The sequence below is a fragment of the Aethina tumida genome, chromosome 5, assembly GCF_024364675.1.
Source record: "Aethina tumida isolate Nest 87 chromosome 5, icAetTumi1.1, whole genome shotgun sequence".
Taxonomy (NCBI): domain Eukaryota; kingdom Metazoa; phylum Arthropoda; class Insecta; order Coleoptera; family Nitidulidae; genus Aethina; species Aethina tumida.
In genome coordinates this window covers 26,342,252-26,367,639 of record NC_065439.1, presented here as the reverse complement: position 1 = coordinate 26,367,639, position 25,388 = coordinate 26,342,252, and the positions used below count along the sequence as shown (strand labels likewise).

Here is a 25,388-nt window from a genome sequence, read left to right as displayed (position 1 = left end):
GTAGTGGTGTCGGGAGACGTAAAAATTTCCCTCCCGAACTTTCGAACCGGGGGCCCCCCGTAAACGTTTTCGTCTGGGTCTAATTGGAAATGCTGGTCTCGACCGACGTCAAACTATTGTTCCACGTCCCGTCGAAATATATTTTTTCCATGCGGGCACACTCACACATCGGATAACACGCACCCAACACACAATACCTTCCAGTCGTCCACCCTTGCCGTCGCCCTACTGTGCCGAGTCGGCCGTGGCCCCAGGCGATCCGTTGGCCACCTCGAGAGGTAGATTCTCGAGGTTAGGACAACACAATAGTTAAATTTGTGGGCTAGTCGCATTTTACACGCCAGCACGTATCACACGAACCAGTGTGTGTGTCGTATTGAACCAGCGGAAATATACGTACGCAACGTACACAACGATAGTATTTACGTGTGTGGGGCTGTGTGAGTGATTTGTGTTGTTGTTTGTGTGCTGCTTTTTCGATTGGAAGTATAGAACGTCGAACGGATGCTGTTGGAACTGAGGGAGGCCGATTTCATACAGGTATGCCGGCTAACTGGTCGTGGAATTCACTGCGTTGTTGCATCTTTGTTTTTGTGCACCACATGCTGATGGACTGGGTGCTTTAAGGCCATTTTTATCGACACGTGATTGTGATGGAAAATTATCTAACAGGATTTTCTAATAAGACATTGATAGGTGTTGTTTATTTACATTTTGCTGAGGCGTGTTGGTGACATCATCGCTTATAATCAGCTGTGGCGTACAGTATTAACGATTGATATTTAATGTTTTAATTTTCCACTCTTTCATATTTATGTAATGAAAAATGACTTATGGATACTGGTTCTGACTTGCCATGGCAGGTGCACGGCATCCTCTACACACCTGCACAAGATAATTAAATTCATTTCTTCATGGAATGGGATGAGAATTCATCGAATTAAATCACCAATATTTTTATAACCTTTGGAAGCAGATTCATTTCTCATACACTTGACAATGAGTTTTCTGGGAATTAAAGAGATGACATAAGTGAATAACTTAAAAATATGTAATTGTTCCACTTCCAGACATAAATTCTAGTCAACAAGACAAATAACTCCAACGAACTTGAATTCTCTCACGTCAACAGGTCTTTGAACTCTGAGTAAACCGAGAATATAGGCCATTATCATTCATTTCGTACAGCCCCCCGATAAAGGAAGTACCCTCTTAACATAATTAACGGAGCGTATTGACAACTTGCAGTTAGTCCTCGACTGCAGTGGTTTTGTTCTAACAAATCGACCTTTCGTAACCTCTCATGGCCATAAAACTGAACTAAACAGAAACAATTTTATTACACCCATTCTTTTGCCTACTTATTTTTTACGACCTGTATCTTCACATCAACAAACAGCAAACAGGTAATCAAAGGCGCAAAAATAATATACCTAAACATTTTATTCAATTAATGCCAATAAATAACATGGAGTATTTCCTCAGCTTTTAAAAGCCACATAGATAAATTCAATAATCGGGCGTCGATATGGAAAAATCGAGTAAAAACCCCATAAAAAATCGCTGCGAGGTGCAGGTTAATGGAAATGTTGAAACTGTGGGAATCGAAGAACCGGAGACCCCCGTACAAATAAAACCAGGTAGGACGACGAGTCGACGGCGTGCACAGGTTTCGAGAGACCGTCGACACAACGTTGCCATGGCAACGAAGGGCCCGCGTGTGGGATCGTGCCGTCTAACGGTCGCTTCCTGGTCGTCCGAAGGTGGATGGATTCCGTGGTATTTCTTCCATCGTCCATTTTTGTGATGGGCCGTCGTGAAAGGGTCATGTAACCCTAAGGTTTTGTTGTTGGTGTCCGTTTAAATGGCAGGTTGCTTATTAATTTCTTGACGGTACAATGTAAATTCATCTCTGTTAATTTTCAGTTTAGTCATATTGAGTTGTAGTATTGTAGTTATATAATCTTCTTTGCAGTCATCATTAAATTGTTATGTGTAATGTTCATACGCCCCATATTGTTCAAAAGACTTACTAATCGTGGCAGATTTAAGCCAAAGCTAGAGTCTTTTTAAATAAATTTAAAGATATTCTTTGTCCATTACTTGATGAAAATACTTCTTCGATTTCTTCTTTCAAAATATTATCAGTCATACATATGATAACTTAACATTGGCTTAAGACTTCAAGTTATTCAACGGAAGCTTTCCTATTTCAACTTTTTTCCCTTCTAATAGCTTTTCAATTAATATTTTAAATAATTTGAAAGTATTCTTTGTTTTTTACTTGATGATTCCCAAATATATGTCCTTTAAAAATAATTTTTCCATTCCATGTTTTAAAAGTTGAGCCATACATATGAAAACCTAACATTGACTTAAGGCTTCAAGTTATTCAGTGGAAGCTTTCCTATTTTAACATTTTTCCCTTCTAATAACTTTTCAATTAATATTTTAAATAATTTGAAGGTATTCTTTGTTTGTTACTTGATGATTCCCAAATATAAAGAAAAATTTTCGTTGTCCTTTAAAAATACTTTTTCGATTCCATTTTTTAAAAATATTATGAGCCATACATAATGAAAACCTGACATGGGCTTAAGGTTTGAAGTTATTCAGCGGAACCTTTCCTATTTCAACTTTTTTCCCTTCTAGTGGCTTTTCAATTAATATTTTAAATAATTTGAAAGTATTCTTTGTTTGTTACTTGATGATTCCCAAATATAAAGACAAATTTTCGTTGTCCTTTAAAAATACTTTTTCCATTCCATGTTTTAAAAATATTATGAACCATACATATGAAAACCTAACATTGACTTAAGGCTTCAAGTTATTCAGTAGAAGCTTTCCTATTTTAACTTTTTTCCCTTCTAATAACTTTTCAATTAATATTTTAAATAATTTGAAGGTATTCTTTGTTTGTTACTTGATGATTCCCAAATATAAAGAAAAATTTTTGTTGTCTTTTAAAAATACTTTTTCGATTCCATCTTTTAAAAATATTATGAGCCATACATAATGAAAACCTGATATGGGCTTAAGGTTTCAAGTTTTTCAGTGGAATCTTTCCTATTTCAACTTTTTTTCCCTTCTAATAGCTTTTCAATTAATATTTTAAATAATTTGAAAGTATTAGTATTTGTCCTTTAAAAATACTTTTTCCATTCCATGTTTTAAAATTATTATGAGGCATACATATGAAAACCTAACATTGGCTTAAGGCTTCAAGTTATTCAGTGGAAGCTTTCCTATTTTAACATTTTTCCTTTCTAATAACTTTTCAATTAATATTTTAAATAATTTGAAGGTATTCTTTGTTTGTTATTTGATAACTCCCAAATTGAAGACAAATTTTCGTTGTTCTCTAAAAATACTTCTTCGATTCTATCCTTTAGAATATTATTAGTCATACATATAAAAACTTTACACTAGCTTAAGCGTTCAAGTAATCCAACCGGAGCTATCCTATTTTAACATTTCATTCCCTTCTAATTGCTTTTCAATATCTTGACAAGTTCCCCGGATCAACAGTGCAGCTCCCACATTATTGGTTTCAGTCCAGATTTCACTCCACACGAGCCTACCCCGCTCCAGTCAGTTTTCCACATTTTATTATCGCCTTGAAGAGCATCATTTATATCTCGGAACGATCCAATTTGAACCGGCACGTCACATCTGCGAAGGAGTTAGCGAACGCGGGAGCGAGTAGATCGCCGTCAGTCCCGATGACACGCAGGTCTAATATATATGTCAAAGTTAGGCAATCAGAAAGAGATTAGCGCATGGGGTAAGTGACGTGAGCAGAAACGGGGGAGGCCCCGGCCATTTGTTCCCTACCTGTTACGCGACCGCGGCGGAAACTTTCCGTGTCGGTCGGACATTAATTTGTGTGTCCGTGGATTCGGAACGGGCGGACGTCGGGGACCGAGGGGACATTGGATGCGGGCTCCTTCGTGACGCCGTAAGCCTTGCCGCGTGTCCCACTAATCCCTCGATTCTTAAATGTCGACGATCCTTGCTCCGGGATATTAATAAGATGACACGCATCCAATATACATGCATCAGCATTTTTCTGACAACCAATGATGAAAATGTAGCTTCAATTTTTTGATGTTTGTGTTGTTTCTTCCAGCAAACATGTTAATTGGTCTTAAAGAAGGAAATTTGACCTTTTATAAATATACAAAGAATATGGATATCACATCCGTATATTTATTAATATGTGAAACTTAATAGCTAATATTAAATTATTTTATTCTAGGTGTGTAAAACTCACGACATTGATTACAAATGGGCAAGTAGTATATCAAATTATGCATGTGAAGTAAATAACACTTGAGCACTTCTTCTTCCGTTTTATATTATGTTATGTCATAAGATAAAAACTTCCTGTTATTACGATTTGCCGCTGTTTCGTGTTTTTGAAATACACCCCCATAATGTCGCCGACGCAAATCCGACTGCCTCACTTAGCCGCTCTCCTAACTCGACTCCGCAATTAACGGACACAATTAGGGAAAAGAGAGTCGCGACTCACTTCCGGCCACTCCGCAATCCCGGATTCGGGCGCTCCGGAGCGGCGTCCTTACCAGAGAATATGGGGGCGACACGCTCCGCTGAAGTGAGCAAGGGAGACGTCACGGAAATTAGGTGGCGTGACATCTGCGAGTGTCCCCCGTAAGTTATGGGTGGCTCAACAGATAAACGGATCCATGGTTACCGTGCCACGTGTATAAAAATCGAATCGAATCAGGTTATTCTAAAATCACGACTCCATTCTTATTTATTGTATTCTATCTGGTAAGCTGTTTACTGAATTCAGTGAATTTAGTTGTTGTCAAGTGTCATCATAAATAATGGCTTGTAAAAGAGTTTATTTATAGCAATTTTGTCATTCCTGCTCCCATATTCACCACTCGAAATCACATGTAATAAAAGGCCTAAACAGCCAATCAAGATGATTCCTGGAATATGAAACAATTAGAGTGAGTATGAACATCGTGGAAACAATATCAAATATGTAGTTGTTGAAATAAAAATATTGTGGCCCATTAGGAAAACTCTACGTAGATGAATTAGTCACAATTTAATTCCATTAATGTAATTGCATTTCCTGTGTTGTGGAAATCCATGATTATTACAGTTGTTTGGTGTGATAACAAATTTTGATGCACCAATTCTAATTCGGTTATTGATAACTTTAAAATAAGTAATTAATTTAATTGTACATCCAGTTTTGAAATATTAATTATCTTTGAGTTATGTACCTTCCATTCCATTAATCCACAACAACTTCTGCGAACATACTTTGTGGCAAAACATTTTAATTATCTCAATCGCTCAAACCCCACATACTCTCTTAATAAACCCGGTCGGATGAATTATATTTATGGAACATTAATCCTTGCTCCACTCATAAATCCTCCAGCGTCTTCCAAACGATTATAAATCCTGGGAGAGCAAGAAGCCACGAGACAATGACTTAATGTATATCTGAAGGGTGGAGGATAATTATAAAGGGATTTTTTCCGTGTAATTAGGGCCCGTTGCGCCTACACCTTTCCAGGGACGCCGACGACGCTCTAAAAGCGTCGCTCCGTTGCCCTCGAAACGGCTCGAGATCGTTCAGGAGGACCTGGAGAGTGTTTTGGGTCGCTGCAGTTCCGTAATTTTATTTGACGCCAATTATTTATGGGGCACTCGGTCGTTCTACATCGTCTGAACGAGCGATTACTTCGAACAAGATGCATTGCTAGACGATCTTTTACAATCTGATTTATTTAATCAGTTGTTTAGCGGGGGGTTATTAGAGTGCGACTTCCAACCACCGAATCATTATTCAAGTGATGGAGTCCTGACGTCATCTTGTTTATGTCCAGGGATAATACTAATTGAAATTCTCGCCACCTGCTGTTAATTTTTGTATTTGACAGGTCCTGGGACTTGTTTCCTGGGACTAATTCGTCGTTTCCTCGCAATTTATCCGGGCCCAGGATGAAATATAGCCTAACCATTAACCAATGCGAATCACTTTCCAAGCAACAAAGAGGCTCGTGTCTTTGGCAGTTGTTTTGCGTGTTTCTGCAATCATTAACGGTCTCCCCCGGTAATTTACGTCTTATTCTTTCGACCAATTTGCATCTCCCAGTGCCGTTACAAGAAGTGTTACACTTGTCAATGAGATTAAAAAACAACATTGCAGCGAAGCTTTAACTTTTTCCTCCCCCCACGCCGTCAGAACCGACTAAATTTGAGTGGGTCCACCCACACGGACCCCTATTATTCCATTACCATCGAATCGGACATTTTTTTTCAAACCAGTTCCAGCTGGTCCACTAATGAAAATTGACCCAGCAACTTACATAACTCACAGAACCCCTACGAAATGTAAACACGTTAATATCGTCGCCTGGTGAATTGGCTCTTGATTACGCCTAAACGTTCCCAATAATGAGGGGAGGGCAGTTTCTTGTTTCGCCATTATTTCAGGATGGCACGTATTTTAGTGTGAGTGATGCCGTCAACGTGGAAACCGTTTATTATTTCGCTCATCGATCGCGTTGTTCGCAAATTGTGAGGATTTAAGTTTGTGAGGCTTCCGCCACCCTCTCGAAACTCTAACCGGTTTACGGACGTTATGGGGTCGATTTTCAAGGTAATAACCTTTACTACTTTATCATAAAAACAGTATTACATTTTAGTTTACATATTAAATTACTTTCGGAAAATACCTGACTCAAATTCGGCCTTGTAAGTTACGAAAAAATTCATTATCTTTCGGGGTGGGCATTAATAAAAATGAGGAAGGCTCTCTCATGGCGACTTCGGATTTAAATTTATGTAAATCCCTCTTAATACTTTTTAAAACTTTTGATGATATTAGTGGATTTGTGATTTATCCTGAAGCGTATTTATATAGAGCGTGAATTAACTAACTGGCTGGATAAAAAAAGTGGTGAATAAATCTTTGTGTGGGGAATATTATTTAAATTAATTTTTTGCCTTTGGGGCGGCAAAAACTTTTGCATATTTTATACGGATTCGGATCATTTATATACGTTTATGTTTCATAAACATTTACCCGTTGTTGCGCATCTCATTCGTCTTTGTCCACTTGTGTTAATGTGTTTATATAAAAAATAAAACGAATTTTGTACGTTCAAAATGCGAGAGATAACAAATTGTTTTTTATTAAATGTCCGGATGAGAAAGAAGCATTGTTCAGTTTATTAACTTCTACACAAAAATGTGTCTTTGTTCAAATAAATGTTTGGATAAATAACTTTGGAAGAAAATCTTTATTTTATAGCGGACTTGAGTCGACTTTACAACTATGTAAACACAGTCGTTCCTTCTGATGCTTGCATAAATTATATGGTCAGTGTTCTTGAAAGCAAAATACGAACAACTGTATTATATTACTAACAATTTTGTACTTTGAATGTTAAACAGATAAATCACACATATGCCACAAGTGACATTTGCTTAAAGCGGATGAACACATTGCTAAAATTGCCCTAAATAACTACCATCAATTGAGGAGCACGCTTTAATGTTCTATTGGATTGTAAGTTTTTGAAGGTTAATACAATGAATTTTATCAGCTAATTCATTGTCTGTTAATGTGAATAAAATGATAACTTGACTCGATAATTGAATGGAATACTACAAAAGTTAAATTATTCATATTTGTTTCATTGGGATATAGATAAATCTTTGCTTAACAAACCCTTAGTTATACTTTTGTTACTACAAATTTCTCTAGTAATCTAGTGTTTAATATTTTCAGGAATAAATGTCATTATTATTTATATTGATAAGTTTTCATAACAATTATTCATCAAGTCTACAAAATCTTGATAAAACTTTTGTCAGGATAAACTTTCCGGTAATCTAAAGCTTTTTTATACTTTCACCAATAATTTGTTGGAAGTATTTCTGACAGTTATTCAACCAACTCAACAAAGCTTATGTGATACTTTTATTGGGATCTAAATCATTTCATATTTTTACTGATAAATTTCATTATTATACAGTTTAGTTTTTATTGGAAGTATCATTGATGATTACTCTATTAATATAACAAAACTTTGACAGTGCTTTTGTTAGAATAAATCTAAAGCATTTTATATTTTCAGTAACAAATTCAACAAAACTTTGGTGATACTTTTGTTACTGCAAATTTCTCAAGTAATCTAAAGAGTTTAATACTTTCAACATTAAATGTCATTCTTATACTGATACATTTTCATAATAAATATTCATCAAGTCAACAAAACCTTGATGATACTTTTGTCAGTATAAACTTTTCGGTAATGTAAAGCTTTTTTTATACATTCACCAATAAATTTAATCAAAATATAGATAAGTTTTTGTTCGAAGTATTCCTGATAACTATTCGGTCAACTCAACAAAGCCTTGGTGATACCTTCGTTGGGGTTTAAAGCATCTCATACTTTTGCTGACAAATTTTGTTATTATACAGTTTAGTTTTTGTTGAAAATATTTATGATAATTATTCAATTAACTCGACAAAACTTCGACGGTGCTTTTGTTAGGATAAATCTAAAGCATTTTATATTTTCAGCAATAAATTTACGCCGGCAAAGTTAAAACAATGTCCCGTGCAAAATCATTTGAGTTAGTGACTAAAACAGTTACATAAAGTTGGATAGGCGATAAAAGTTCGTCGGGCGGCAAAGTGTTACACCTAGTTTAAAAATTTCACGAGCCAAAGTGAGTTTGTCGAATTTCGGAAAGAATAATGTAGCCGAAAACGATTCATTCATAACAACGGCGTATAAGTTTTATCACTGTGTCATCTCGGAGAAATTTCAATAAAGTTGGCGTCTCACGGCAGCCAGGAAAATTTCAATGAAATTACAAAAGATATTATGAGGGAAGAGGGAAGGCGTGCAAAGCTCTTCGTGTCTGTCCATAAAAACGGTACGTAAGAGATTTAAAAAATAAGCACGATAAGTATGCAAATGGTCTTCGGGAAACTCCCGATGTAACACTAAAAATTAGATTAAGCCAAGTAAAACAATTGGGGAAATTAATTTTTATTTGCGAAACTTCGTTACCGCCTTTTACAACAATATTCATCCTCGATGTCAACTTATAATTAAAAGCGTCAAACTTTCGCAATTTAAAATTTGCTTTTTCTCACCAATAAAACGGCCGTTATTGGACTTATTTTCGGGCTCTCGGCGTGCGCCTTCAATGTTGTCCCAGGGATTTCATTAACATCCCGTGAATTATATGTAATTGTTTGTCTTACGCTAATTTGAAAAGTTACACGCCTTCAAGGAGCACTCAGTTTTTTTTCTTTTTTTGGCGGTTCCCCTCATCCGTCTCTTCTTTCAGCGACATTCTTTGGCGTCATAATGAGCTTTCGAAATAACCTATTTTTGAGATAAAATTCTGCATAATTTTGTAATGGGAAGGTAACAGTTTAAAATTATATTTGTTCTCTCCTTAATATTGTTGGAGTCCAAGGGATGTGTTTATCTCAAGGTTACAGTGATTTCAAACAATTTCATGATTCTAGATGAATTCTCGATGACATACACATTAAATTGAAGCTTTCAAAATATTCTGATTTTAAGATAAAATTCTACATGTTTTTATATTGAGACTGTGACAGTTCAAAATTATATTTCAATGGAGATATCGTCCTTGTTCTCTCCATGACATAGTCGTACTTTAAGGCATGTGTTTATCTCTGAAGCGTACTCCAAGGTTACAGTGACTTCAAATTGAACAATTTCATGATTCTAGATGAATTCTTGACGACTTACACATTAAATTGAAACTTTCAAAATATTTTGATTTTAAGATAAAATTCTACATGTTCTTATATTGAGAATGTGACAGTTCAAAATTATATTTCAAGGGAGATATCTTCCTTGATCTCTCCATGACATAGTTGTACTCTAAGGCATGTGTTTATCTCTGAAGCCTACTCCAAGGTTATAGTGATTTCAAATTGAACAATTTCATGATTCTAGATGAATTCTTGATGACATACACATTAAATTGAAGCTTCCAAAATATTCTGATTTTAAGATAAAATTCTACATGTTCTTATATTGAGACTGTGACTGTTCAAAATTATATTTCAATGGAGATATCGTCCTTGTTCTCTCCATGACATAGTCGTACTTTAAGGCATGTGTTTATCTCTGAAGCCTACTCCAAGGTTATAGTGATTTCAAATTGAACAATTTCATGATTCTAGATGAATTCTTGACGACTTACACATTAAATTGAAGCTTTCAAAATATTTTGATTTTAAGAGAAAATTCTACATGTTCTTATATTGAGAATGTGACAGTTCAAATTTATATTTCAATGGAGATATCTTCCTTGTTCTCTCCATGACATAGTCGTACTCTAAGGCATGTGTTTATCTCTGAAGCTCACTCCAAGGTTACAGTGATTCCACATTGAACAATTTCAAGATTCTAAATGAATTCTTGATGACATAAACATTAAATTAAAGCTTTTAAAATATTCTGATTTTAAGATAAAATTCTACATGTTTTTATATTGAGAATGTAACAGTTTAAAATTATATTTCAAGGGAGGTCTCTCCATAATATACTCGGACTCTATCTCTGAAGGTTACTCCAAGATTGCAGTGATTTCAAATTGGACACGTACGTGATTCCAGATGAATTCTTGATAAGATACATATTAAGTTGAAGCTACAAAATATCCTTAATATTAAATTTGAATGTACCAATTTAAAGTCATGTGTTTCTCTCTAATGCCCGTCTCAAGACTTCAATGAACTTAAATTGGACGACAGCGTCATGATTCGATTGAAATTCTCGATGACACACACATTAAATCGGTTACCTCGGCCACAACAATTAACGCGACAAACCGTTGAGCGGTTGCGCGTCAGCGCGTTCAAACACCAAGATCTAGCAAACATGCAGAAATCGGCGTAAGATTTGCGTTTCCTATTAGAGCCCGGGGATCAATGACACGAAGGAACCTGTCACTAAAGCTCGTACCGAAATCGGACATCACAGCACCGATACATGTACGAAACGCAGACCGTGCACGCCGTCCGACGAAAATTGAAAGGTCGATTTAATAAAAAGACCTTGATTCTCAATTTCACTAAGCGCTCCTCCGTTCATGAGAAGTCGGGTTCTCAAGGTGACGTAACACACACATTTCGCACTGTGGTTCTTCTTATCTTCTCTCGCTTCTACACGTCCACGGTTGTGTTTTGACTGTGCGCGCCAAAAAATCGGTGTTCATTCGTGAGGATTTTGAAGTTTTGCGTGTTGGAAACACGGCATTTAATATGTAATCGATTCCGTGGTAAGTTCGCTTCTAATTGGTGATATTTGATTATGGGAATCAGTTTTTTAACCGCTGGGAACAAATTATATTAATTATTTGACGTCTACCTAATTATATTACGACGATGAGCACTTTCACTAATTTAGATTCTTGTTTTTGCCTTTTCCTTCTCAAAAAAACATCAAACTGCACTTTCTCAGTGCTCTGGTATTTTTTTACTAATTTTTCGTTCAGTGAACATAAAGTAATGTAATAATTCATCTGTTATCTATGCATTTTTTATACAAAACAGTTTTCTTCCTAATATCTTCACTCCTAACATTTTCACACAACATTGTTTTCTTGATCTTCGTTTTATTTCACTTTTAACCAAAGTAAATAACATTAAGAAACACAAAATAGGTACGTGAGTACGTTATATTAGCAGTCAAAGTCTCAATAACAAATTTTACTATTTACGTATCAACAAATGTAGATAAAATGTTTCTTCCATATATGTATTTACTTACGAATATTTTAAACGTCGTATTTTTAGTATATTGCACCATAGATGTTTGTTTAAAACATTTGTCAGATTCTAAACTGGTTATTTTAGTTATTGTTAATTAGACTTTGGATATAGTTTTTTTCACTTTACACTTTGACGAATTTTAAATTTAAATATTACAGTGAATTTAAAATTTAAAGTTTACTTTATTAATATAATGAATATTTGATTTAATGTACAACTAAAAATTAACTGTCGTATTTTTAATAGAATAAAAAAGTAATATAGATTTGTTTATGCTATAATTTTGGATATACTCAAGAAGTACTTATGTTATAGATCACTTTCATTGAAGTAATTGTGAGAAGCTGCTGAAGAGTCTTCAGCTGCGGATAATGAACTTTCTGAACAGGAGATAATTGACAAGTGATCTTAAATGATATTTTACAGAATTTTATTAATAATATTGTATTAGAGACATTTGCTTTAGGCATTTTTTAGATTTTAAATTGATTATTTTAATTATTATTAATTAGACTTTGGAATTTAAAACACTATGGTTTAAAATATTAAATATAATAAATTTTTTAACATGCACATTTACAAAATTAACTGTTATAATTTTAACAGACTAAAATAAAAAGAAATTTAGATCTTTTTATATTTTAATATTGGAAATACCCGAGTAGAACTTATACTAAGTTGATTATAGATCACTTTCATTGAAGCAATTGTGAGAAGCTCCTGAAGAGTCTTCAGCTGTGGATGATGTACTTTCTGAACAATCAATAAAATTGTATCAGAGATGTTTGCTTTAGGTATTTGTCAGATTGTAAATTGGTGATTTTGTTTATTATTAATTTGATTTTGGAATTTAAAGTACTGTAGTATAAAATATTAAATATTAAAACGATTACAAAATTAATTGTTATAAATTTGATTCTAGATCACTTCCATTGAAAAATCTTCTGAAGAGTTTAGCTGTGGATAATGAATTATCTGAGCAGGGGATAATTGTCTAGTAATTTTAGATTGCGTCTACAACTATTACATTGTAACAAGTATATTAAAATATCTTAATATTAGAATATAAGCTTTCCGACGACCTTAAAATTAACAATTTTTCTTAGTACGAGTGATAATTCTTGGATTTAATAGTCTTATAAATGAAATTAGCATGAAAGATGGTGTGGATATCTTCACAACTAATTTCAAGGATATCTACAACAATAAAAATTAATATTTCCTTCGCTAGATTATCCATCAACAATACATAACATTTTTTATTAATCGTATTGTTTGAACTAGTGTGTAAAAGTGCGAGAACAAGGTTGTACATTTTTCAGATGGTGTTAAAAATAGAATAAACATATATCAAGTTTTAGTACTGCTATATTAACCATGTCATAGATATTAATAGTGTCGTAAGATCTTCCGAACCACTCAAGTAAATTATCGACAAAAAAGCACAAATTCAACCTTCGAAATAATGCGCATCTAACAAAATCGGAGACCGGTGAAACAAGAGTGTCGAAATAACAATCGATTGCAGCCCGTTTCCGGGTTAAACGCACCAAACAATGGAATCGGCGTAACGAACGCAATCTGTGTGATGTTCCGTTTTCAATTGAGAAAATAATTCGCCGTCATTACGTGCGAATCCCGCCGTTTAAGTGCGCCTAATTAAAAAAGAAAACGAGGTCGAATCCGGCGGAATCGAAACCGCAAACGCCGCAATTTTCGGTGGCGTCGATCGAAAACGTGAACGATGATTTTTATTTAACATTTAACGGGCACGGGACCGCCTCGCATCCCTCCGGGACCGGAGTTAATCCGGTGCACCGAAACAAACAACAAAACTAGCCTAACACGATTACACGGCTTATTTCACGGCTGCTGATTATTTAAGCGCACGAAACTGCTTTTGCTGACTTTTTTACACGTTGAAACGTCGACGTTGACAAGGCGTGCCGGGGGGTCCCTTGGAGGGAGGCCGGTGCGAATTTTTTCTATTTGTTTTTCATTATAATCCGCCGGGATAATTTCATCGAATAAAGCAGTCCGTACGTCGGGGGAAAATGGAATGGGTACTAATTTTTATGAGCACCGGGCTTCATGATTTCTCGAATTAGTGTCCTTTCATTAGCCCGTGTTGTATGCTGGTAGTTGGGAATACGAGGACATGAAAGGAAATTAATGTCTTGTTTTATTTTATCATTCGGATGTGGGCTTTTTAAAACTGAAAATTAGAACTAATAACGTGCATGTGTAGCGTTTAAAATCATAAAATGGGAATAATTTATTCGAAAAGTTCATTAATATGCTGTATGACTAAATACTTAACTGAAAATTTGATGCAACCATTTTTTTATGGCCGAGGCTGGCTTTTATAAAATATAAATTGAACTGAAAGAACTTGGATGGTGATTAAAGTGACATTTTTTGTCTGAAATTTTTGGTTTTATATTATCTAATCCCTATTTCCATAAATCAATCTATTTTTTGGTTGATCTTATTTATTTTTTAGCTGTTAAACATCTAATAATTATAATTAATTTCTTTTCAAAAGCTCCTCTTTTCAGAAAAATACTAAAGATTATTTTACATTTATAAATATTCAGTAGTTACTTAACTAAAGTTTTATGTAATATTTACAGGTAATTTTCAGTGTTTTCAGTGACATATTTTATTAAAAACTCCATCAGTTTAAATATTTATACTTAGTTCCCTTATCCATCACATTATTAGCTACATTATTATTTTATATTGATAATATTCGTAATTTATGTAACATATGTATGAGTGCTGATTTTAAATTAATTTACAATTAGATTAATGAAAACATTCATTAACATTTAAATTTAATTTTTTGATTATGTATTTGTAATTTAAAACACATTTTGAATTCTGCATTAAAATTTGTTTATTGTTCATTAATTATAATTAAATATAATTATTTGATATGGATTCATTCTATTGGTAATGTACATAACTATGTGGGTTAAATTTTAAATTATATTAATATTTTAAATAACTTTGACAAATAATTATATATAATTAATTTGAAGTATTTTTAATATTAGATGCGTAATTTACTGGTTTCAGTAAAAAATTCAAAATACCCAATTTGAGAAAATAATAAATTTGTTAATTTAAATATATAAAAATTAAAAAATTAAGCTTAATAAACTAACTAAAATAAAATTATGTCAATTAATAAAATTCGACTTAAAAATTTTAAGATAATAAATTATATTTAAAAATATTAAAATAGTTCGTTTTGATTTATAAATTTTAATAATTTAAGTTTTCGAAATTAAAAATAATCAATTAAAATAATTTAATTATATGAAATAAAAGAATATTTTAAAGTTATTAGTTTAAATTTTAAAAATTTAAAAAATTATGCTTAAAAAAGAAGAAAAAATTAAATTAATAATATAATAAAAAATAAAATTTTGTCAATTAATAAAAATCCTCGATAAAAAATTATATTTAAAAATATTAAAATTGTTATAATAATAATAATTTATATATATAAATTTTAATAAACTCAGTTTTAGAAATTAAAAATAATCAATGAAATTAATTTAATTTTTATAAATTATAAAAAAATAATTTAAAATTGTTTGTTTAAATTTTAAAATATTTAAAAAATTAAAGAGTAACAATTGAATGAAAAAAAAAAAAGAAATAAAAGTGTTATAATATCAGTTAATAAAATTTGTTTTAAAACTTAAAGATATCAATTTATATTTAAAAATATTAAAATTCTTAAGTTAAATTTATAAATTTTAATAAATTCGGTTTTAGAAAACAAAACTAATCGATTAAATTAATTTAATTTTATGAAATATAAAAATATTTTAAAATTGTTTAACTTTTAAAATATTTAAAAATTTATGCTTAAAAAATTAAAAAGAAACAAATTGAAAAAAATAATGAAAAATAGAACTTATAGATAACAAATTACATTTAAAAATATTGAAATTGTTAATTTAAAATTATAAATTTTGATAAACTAGAAATTTTATAAAATATAAAAGATCGAGTTGAAAAATGATAATAATAACCAATTGAATTAAAAAAAGTCATCTTAAAAAAAAGTTAAAAATAACCACTTAATTAAGTAAAAATAAGTTGTTATTTAATTTTATAAAATATTAAAATATATCTTAAAAACTTAATATATAAAATTTCAGAAATTAAGTTTAAAAAATTAAAAATATGCAATTAAATTAAAAAATTCTAATAAAAGTTTTATCAAAATTTATAAAATTAAGTTAAAAATAAAATTGGACAATTAAATAAAATTAAAAAAAATAAAGAAATAGGTGTTATTAATTTAAAGTAAAAAAAATAACCAGTTAAATTAAAAAAGTAATAAAATATTTAAGTTCATAAAATTAAAAAAAAAATAGCTTATAAATTAAATTGTTAGTTTAATTCTATAAAATATAAATAATTTTAGTTAAAAAAAATTAACTTAAATTAGAAATAAACTATTAAATTAAAAAAAAATTGAAATTTTTAATTTAAAATGATAAAATTTTAAGCTTAAAATTATGAAAACAGTTACGATTATTTCAAATAATATAACATTAAATTTTAATTTTATAAATAATCATACTTTTTGATATCCACTTATTTCAGTCTGTTTATTTTCCCACCAACATTTTATAAAATTAATGTAGCTATATTATTATTGTTATTGAACGAAATTTTTAAAATAATTCAGTTTTTAATTAAAACTCAAATCATATTTCAACAGAACACTAATCGAAAATGAGTTTCAATTTGCCCTAATACATAATTAAGACTAAACGAAAATCTAATCAAGACATTTAAACGGTCGGAGTTTTCCACTCGCAAATTCATATTAATATTTGCCAAATTATTTTTCCAAATTGTCCGCGGCCCTCGGCATTATTCCACGGCACAATGGAAACACGGCGCGAGGAGGGAGAGCGAGTTATTGAAAGAGGCGAACGTTAAAATATACAATACATTCTTGAGATATGGGCTAATATGGGGGGGCCTGTACAATACCGCGAATGGAAAAAGGGTGGAGAGGGGCGAGCTTTCATTATTGCCGAAGACCTAATTTTCAACGGCCTATTTTAGTCTTAGGCACGGCATTCTGGGCGACGAGCTTTTAACCTCGAATACGTGCCATTTTACATAAATATTAATTTACCTAATGCAAGTAAATTGCTCGAGGACTGTTCAAAGGGGTATACGATGTTGTTTGTCGGTGATGTAAACACGGCTGGCTGGCTGATCGTCGAATTCTATTAATTTGTTGCTCTTCATCCTATATCTGTTATGTTTTTATTACCTACTTGTGCCTACTTCATGATGTTGTCATAATAAACCACTCCAGTGGAGTAGCTTTGCATATATTCAGGTCAGAGTTGAGTCCGTTTAATTTATCTTCTTAGTTGTTGGTTGGTTGGTTCAACTTTTTGACTGTACTTTCTGTTGCAGGCTGACAATATGATGTCCTGTTCGCTTCCAATAGTTCCAGTAATTCAGACTTTACCCTCTATACCACCATCTCAGGACTTTCCAATACACATAGGAATTAAGGTAAGGACCCCAATTTATACGTAACAGCGGATCAGAAGTGCATTTGAGCCTTTCGAAAATGCAACGTGAATTTTTAACTGGCATCCTAACACATTTACGAGCTTCGCGATTAAAATTTCGGTTTAATTTGGCGCGCAACAAGCAATTTCCCGTGCGAGATAAGCCCTAACATAATACGGCCGAGTGGGTGGGGGGTGGATAAAAGTGCGCGGCGAATCGCATAAATAAAACAACCGACACGGGCGACAAACGGCGACACATAAAGGCAAATAATGTCCTCACCCCTAATTGAATCACTCATTGAAATTAGCTGCTGCGGGTGCAAATAACGCAACAAACGGGAACAACAGAAAACAGATAATTGGCCTGTCGTCTTATCCGATTTGCCGGATGGGACTGTTTTATTTTACGGGACAAGGACGACGCTTTTACGCAAATATTTATCGTCGAGTGTGCGGCAAAAGGGGGACGTCTCACTTCCTAACTCGGTACAACTTTATTATTATTGATTCCTCGACTCTCTCCTGCTTCCTCAACAAAACTATGTTACTGCCTTTTGATGGGGCAACTGAAAGGATAAAATCCCGTTAAAATCACCGAATGAACGTAATAATGAATTTCGTCGGTTATCTTTAACGTTGTTGGCGTCCCACCAAAGACACCGTCGTGCCCACGGCAACATTGTCCCTGTTCCAAGACGTGAGATTTGCATTTCGACATCCGTGTTGCGTCCCTCTGGTTGGGAGGCGGCGATTCGACAATTCGACAATGGCAGACCCGTGGAGCGGGTGCAGCGAAAATTAGCAAGTTCGCTGGCGGAAAGGCGAACCAACAATGCCGACAATCAGCCGTGGAGGCGCACATCCACCGGCGAAATTAAATAATTTCGGATCCCCGACTTCCAGTTTTGGAATACGGGGCCCGAACTTGCACACGTTCAGCCCCGGAGAACTTTCCTGTCGGCTGGAACTTAACGTAAACAAGGATCGGCGTCTTAATCAAGGGCAGGTCGTTCCTAAACAACGGATGAATTTTAAATGTACAAGACTCAGTTTTTGCCTCATTTAGTTCAGCGTTCTAATTTAATTATGATGAAAATTTAGTATTTCGACTTTACACATTAAATATTAATTTAATATACTATTTTTAGATTTGTGGGTGGTACATAAACAATTTTAAAATATTTCCTAATGTTTTTCTTTCTCTTGCAAATTCTACATGTAAATTTTGTAATAAATCGCCTAAAATAACTTAATTCTATGTTTTTTTTTGGTATAATATTACGTTTTTTTTAAATAAATATAAATATTTACGTAAATTTTAAATAAATAACTTTTGATTTAAGCTGCAACTTTAAAAAATATTTTTCCTGCCATTTAAAAACACTTTTTAGTGTTCTCGATGGTAAATAAATAGTTATAAAACCTTTTCTGTGAACTTAACATATATTTTTATAAAACTTTTATGTCGAGTTGACAAACAAATAATTTTATTTTATCCTAGTTACCACAGATGAAGAGTTCAACTTTCATAAAAATATATTTCATGCTAATTAAAAACTTTAGAGTTATTGATGGCAAATAAATAGTTCTAAAACCTTTTTATTTAAATTTACAATAGAAGTTTACTAATAATTGTCAAATTTTGTATCGATTTGATAAAAAAATAAATTTTATAATAAATAATTTTTGATAATATTTATCACAGATGAAGAGTTCTTAAATTTTATTCCATTTAAATATTTTTACTGCTATTTAGAAACTTTAGAGTTCTGGATGGCAAATAAATACTATAGAAATCTTTTAGTATTTAAAAAATTTTATGTTGATTTGATAAAAAATTAAATTTTGTAACAAATATTTAATTTTTGATACTAGTTACCACAGATGAAGAGTTCTTAAACTTTGTTCCATAAAAATATTTTTCCTGCTATTTATAAACTTTTTTTAGTTCTGGATGGCAAATAAATAGTTCTAAAACCATTTCATTTTAACTTACTATAGAAATTTACTGATATTCATAAAATTTTGTGTTGATTTGATAAAAAAATAAATTTTATAACATATAATTCTTGATACTATTTACCACATATAAACTTGGTTCCATAAAAATATTTTTCCTGTTATTTAAAATCTTTTTAGAGGTCTGAATAATAAATAAGAGGTTCTACATCGTTTTTATATGAAATTTCTATAGAAATCTTTTGATATTTATGTTTTGTATGGATTTAAAAAAATAGTTTAAATTTCATTACATTACATACAATACAATTCCTTTTATAAATTAACAATTGTTTCGCCTCTTATACCTTATTATTCAGCTCTAATTAATTCCGACATACACATGTTATCTTCAAGTAATATTGACGTTCAAAACTCCGTGTAATTAATATTTTTTCCGACAGCTAATAATTACGTTACGTGCTTTTTGTGAGATAATCGGATTTCGCGTTGTTAGACTAATTGCGGTGGAAATACTGATAATCTATGGCATTGTTTTAATTTCCATTCATTTTAGCTCTATTACATCCTCGATATTATTAAGGTACCGACAATTAGGCTCAATAATTAACACATAATCCGCATTAGGGTATTAATTTCTTTACATCATTACGTTTTGTTTTCAATCATTGTATTTTGAAATAAATTAAAAATGAACAACATTCGTGGATGTCAGGAAATATGGTTGGCAACAATTTAGGTAATTAACAAGACATTCGTTAATTATAAATGCCTCCTCGGCTAGAAGGGAAATGCACTTTGTGTGGTGCCCGGGGGGCCCATCTCGCTCACGACTCTGTATCGATATTTGCAATAAAGTTACACAGACTTTATACAACAATTTCCGCGGGTGCTCAGCAGGTTTTCTACATATGCACTTGCAAAACTTTAGACGACGGCGGCGGCGGCAAAACTTCACTGCACGTCGGGATTACGTTCTTAAAAAGGTGTGTTAACTATTAATTAAAATTTCAGATACTCTCTTGTTTGTCGATCCACTCATGTTGATGCGGTTTAGGCCCGTCGATGTTGCAGGCACTCAAAGGTGAAGTTTGCACCACAATAAAAAGACCCGTGGTTTGAACATCTGCTTATTTTTATCGTCGGCGCATTCGCCAAAATTTTAACCCACAAATATTCTTGACTTCCCTTAAAACTAATTTAATTATCATATTACAATATATTTTTTCTATTCCAATCTATTGCTTCTTCCATCCTACACACTTTTATTCCATCCTAATTCATCCAATTCTATATCATTTACAAAATTTACCAAATATATTTTTAATTATTAAATAGTAATAAAAATCACCTCGTTTAAAGACTTAAAGCGTGAACACAGTTTCAATCGATAGATCCGCGGATCAATCCGGCACCGCGAGTCGACCATTTAACACTTGTAACACGATGTAAATCGGCGGATGGGCGTCGGGCGTGAGTATTTACGTCGGCCGTAAACGGCGTCGGATTCAATCCTCGGGCAGTAAATCAAAGGAGGAGCCGAGTTCGCGGGCGCGGCCGAAGGTGTTCAGGACCCGGAGGACCTCGCATAACCGCTGAAGTATCGGCCTCGAAGGCCGAATAACCTGCCGTGCACTAAATCGTCCGTAATTTCGGCTCCCCAGATGGTTTACGGGCTCCGGGCTCGTTCGACGGACACGGTACGTTTGTTCGGTTCGGCCGTCCGTGCCGAACACGGGGGTTAATTGACGCCACGGACGAGGCCGATTTTGATTTTTGGAGACGTGTTTGTTTGTTTTTAAAGAATGTTTCCGATGTTATTCTCTAAGTGAAATTTGTTATGTGTTAAGAATCTAGTCCTGTGTATATTAATGAAATTTAAAAATATTCATAATAATTCCATAACATGAAAATTTTATTTTTAAATGTGGAAAATACATAAAATATCCATTTAATTTTTAAAAGCTTTATACATTTTTCATATTATAAATATGTACATATTTATTTGTTTTTAAATTCATCTGAATGTTTTACAAATTTATAATATATGTATGAATATGAGTACATATATTTTAAATATTTTTAAACATTTATTAAAATATTGGGATTATTTTTATCTGATGCAGTTGGGAGATTTTTAACTAATTGTTTTTATATTATTTGTTTCAAACATTATTTTAATATTTATTAATTTTACGTGCATGCACTTCAATATTTATTTGGAAAGAAAATATTCTATAATGGTTGAACTTTTTACTTTATGTAAGTCTAACTTTACGAAAATATTCTTTACTCCTTTACTTTTTATTTATCTTTGTCCCCCATCTCTTTATTATATGTACATAAAACTTATAAGTAAACTGAAAACTAAGTCGTTTGTTTTGAAAATTGTCTCTATAAATATAACAAAGCTTAAAATAAGTTTACTTGTCAAAGTAAATAAAGTTTTCTGCTTAAAGTTTCTTTTATACACACTTTTATTGTTTTAACATATTGAATATATTTTTATGTTGCTTCACACTTATTATATGTACGAATTGTTGGATTAATAATTATTCTATTCTATTATAGTTTATTTTATTCCATTCTACTGGACTCAATTCTATTCTATTCAATTATATTCTATTCTATTTTAAAACCTTACATTCTATTCCAATAATCCATACAATTACCTCTTATTCTATTCTAGTCCATTTTGTTCCACATTATTCTGTCCTGTTCCCTTCCAATCCATTCTATTCAATTCGACTCCATCCTTGTATTTAGTTTCATCCTTAGTCCATTTAATTATATTTTATTCCATTCCATCCTATTTTAATATCATCATTCGATTCTAGTCCATTTTATTCCATTATTCCTATTGCCTTATACACCATTTTAGTCCATATTAGTCTATTTCAGTTCCATTCCATTAAACTATTCCAGCCTAGTCCATTTTATTCACTTCTATTCTGTCCCACTGATTTTATTTCAATCTATTCCATTCGATTCCATCCTATTCCATTCTAGTCCATATTAGATCATTTTATTCTATTTTATTACCCTTCATCCTATTTCCAGACCAGTCTAATTCAATTATATTTTATTCCAGTATATTTTATTCCAATATATTCTTTTCTATTCCATTCTTTTCCATCCTATTCCATTGTATTCCATTTAATTCCATTCAAATCCATTCAGTTCCATTCAATTCCATTCAGTTCTATTCAATTCCATACTATTTTATTCTATTTCATTCTATTCTATTGTATTCCATTCTAGTCCACTCTATTCCATTCTATTCATTCCAGTATAGTTGATTTATCTGATCAAATCCATTTTGTTCTATTTTATTCTGTTTTATCCTATCCGAGTCTAGTTCATTTAATTCCATTCTATTTCATTCCAGTCTAATCCGTTTTATCCTTTTCTGTTCTCTAGTCCATTTTATTCCACCCTTTTGTGTTCCATTCAATTCCTATTAAAAACCATTCTATCTTGTTCTGACTTAATTTGTTATTAAGTTATTTCAATAAATCATTTTTTATATTAAAGACAACCTCTTTCCCATTAATAAAATTTACAAGAAAAAGTAGAAAATATTAGGTTGTTTAATTTCTAGAACAACTTTTAATTAAAATGGGTGAAACATCGTTTCCCGGGACGTGATCTCTTTGTTTCCGTTTATGCCCACTGATCTCCATCAACACGCATCGACATCAACCGCCATTGTCGATGGCCGAATTTTTTCCATGTTATCTCGACCCCGGACAGATTACAAATGGCTACGACTTTGTTAATATTGTCGGGTCTCGATCACAGTTAAGGGGCTTTTTCGGCGTGTTAGCTGCAAAAAAGATTATTAGATCTTTTATGTAAGCAGCAGCTCACGACGCCCGAGCAAAAGGAAAGTCGATATCCGTGCGCGGCGTGTCGAGGGGGTAGGTTTTAGCCGCGTAACATGATGTAAATTGGCGTCACAGATTTATATAATCCCGACGTGGAAGCCGGGAGGTGGATGCCGGATAAAACGCGACGCGGGGATTCGATGCGAATCAAAGATGCGGGGATCGGGCTCATCTGCGATGCCAATATGTTAATTTTCTGTAATTGATGCTTATCACACATCAAAGCTAGTTGTTATTTTGAAACCTTACGATAACATATTTTAATAACTTTCGCAAGAATTTAATTTTTATGAAGAGTTATTTGTCTTAGCCTGACAGGTTATTTTTTATAATTCAGCATTTGCTTAGTTTTGACGTTTGTGTCGTCCCTTTTACAACGTTGCATAAATTCTCGAGCACATATCAATGAATTTTCCGTTCCTCCTCACCGGATCCCGGCACAAACACCAATTTTCCGGTAAAAACCACAATAAATAAACTTGACGTTTTTTTTTATTTTATATGAGCATTCGTTTCTTCGGGGAAACAATACGGCTGTTTTAACCGATTACTTAAGTTAACCTAGCAGGTCGTTATTTTTTTGCTGCCACCTGTATTTCACTTTTATTTATGTTCCATATCACAAGCACCGACACCTAAATTATTCAAGGAAACGCTTTATGTCGCACAGTCTTTACGTCATCTCGGTAAGTTTTATCGTTCTGAAATTTAATAGATTTACGTACGTCGCTTTCTGGGCTTATGTGCCGTCCTGTATATTATCATGTTGAAAATGTAACATCTGTAAGAAAGTAGTCTAATAAGAATGTTGAAGTTTGGATTTTGGTTTTGATCATTTTATTTGATCCAAAAGGTCTTTTTTAAAATAAATTGTTTTAGTACAAATATTAATTAATTAATTAATTTAATATTTAAATGTATTTAAAATAATAAATATTATTAAAAAATCATCCTAATATTTTTATATTCAATTTAATAATATTTGTTTATGAATATTTTAAAGATAGAGGTAAAATTAATTGATGTGGAGTGAATAACACATTTATATTATAATTTTATGTTAAATTATATTTATTTGACAGTTTAAAATTTGTTTTGTTAAATACGGTGTGCCAAAATTTATTAAATTAACTTTTTGTTAAAATTGCCATTTTATTTGCTCCAAGAGATCTTTTTTAAATAAAACTGCGTTAGAATTATCTATTATTATAATTAAATATTTATAATAATATAATATTATAAAAAATATTATTAAAAAATCACCTCTCATATTTTAATATTCAATTTAATAATCTTTGTTTATGATAGAGACTGTTAAATTAATTGATGTGCAGTCAATAACACATTTATATGTTATTATAATTTTTTGTTAATATATCATATTTCTTCGACAGTTTAAAATTTATTATATTTTAAATGAGGTGTGCCAAAATTCATTAAATTATCTTTAAAAATGGAATTTTTTTATTTTTTCGGTTATGAATTTTTCTCCGAGAATTTTTTTAAATATAGGATTTATTTATTGTCTAAAAATAATTCTTCTCTTATAATTTAATATTCAATTATCCAGCATATTGTTTATAGCTGAATATTTTGAAGATAGAAACCATTAATTTACTTAATGTGAAATGAAGAATACATTTATATTATAATTTTATGTTAATCTATAATTTTTCATTGACAATTTTAAATGAGATATGCCATAATTTATTATATTATCCTTAAAAATGGGAAATGTCAGTACTTTTTTATTTATTCAAATATGTTCTAATTAATCATTAATATTTACAATTGAATTCAATTTTTACCATACTCCATATTTTATTTGAATAATCATTTAGATTATACACGAATATTTGAAATATTTTAATCCATTTGATCATTTAAAAAATATATAAAAAGCATTATTTTTTGGAATTTGTTAATCTTCAATATTATAAATAATAATTAAATATTAAATTAATTAATGAATAATTAAACAGTTTTAAAAAAGAAACATTTTGCTTCGTTATTAATTATATTATATTTAAATATTTTAGTCATAAATTGTTTTAAAATGGAAAAAATTTTTTCGAACAATTTTTAACCTGAGTATATGCATTATTAAATAATTACGAATAAAACATGATAATTAGTTTAGAATTC

The 25,388-nt window shown here is 31.8% G+C and overlaps 1 protein-coding gene across 11 annotated transcripts in view; it reads left to right on the top strand.

Moving 5' to 3' along the window:
• The window catches only part of LOC109602114 (polypyrimidine tract-binding protein 2), a 319,967-nt gene that overhangs the window by 138,012 nt on the left and 156,567 nt on the right, over window positions 1–25,388 (top strand). For 7 of the 11 annotated variants that reach the window (XM_049967103.1, XM_049967102.1, XM_049967100.1 and 4 more), the window contains one exon: window positions 17,294–17,395. In XM_049967103.1, coding sequence (XP_049823060.1) covers window positions 17,303–17,395 — 93 coding nt within the window. In that variant the 5' untranslated portion in view covers window positions 17,294–17,302. Of the gene's footprint in view, window positions 1–376; window positions 541–11,161; window positions 11,338–17,293; window positions 17,396–25,388 lie in introns of those variants that run through there. The other 4 variants (XM_049967096.1, XM_049967095.1, XM_049967105.1 and 1 more) reach the window with 2 other exon arrangements.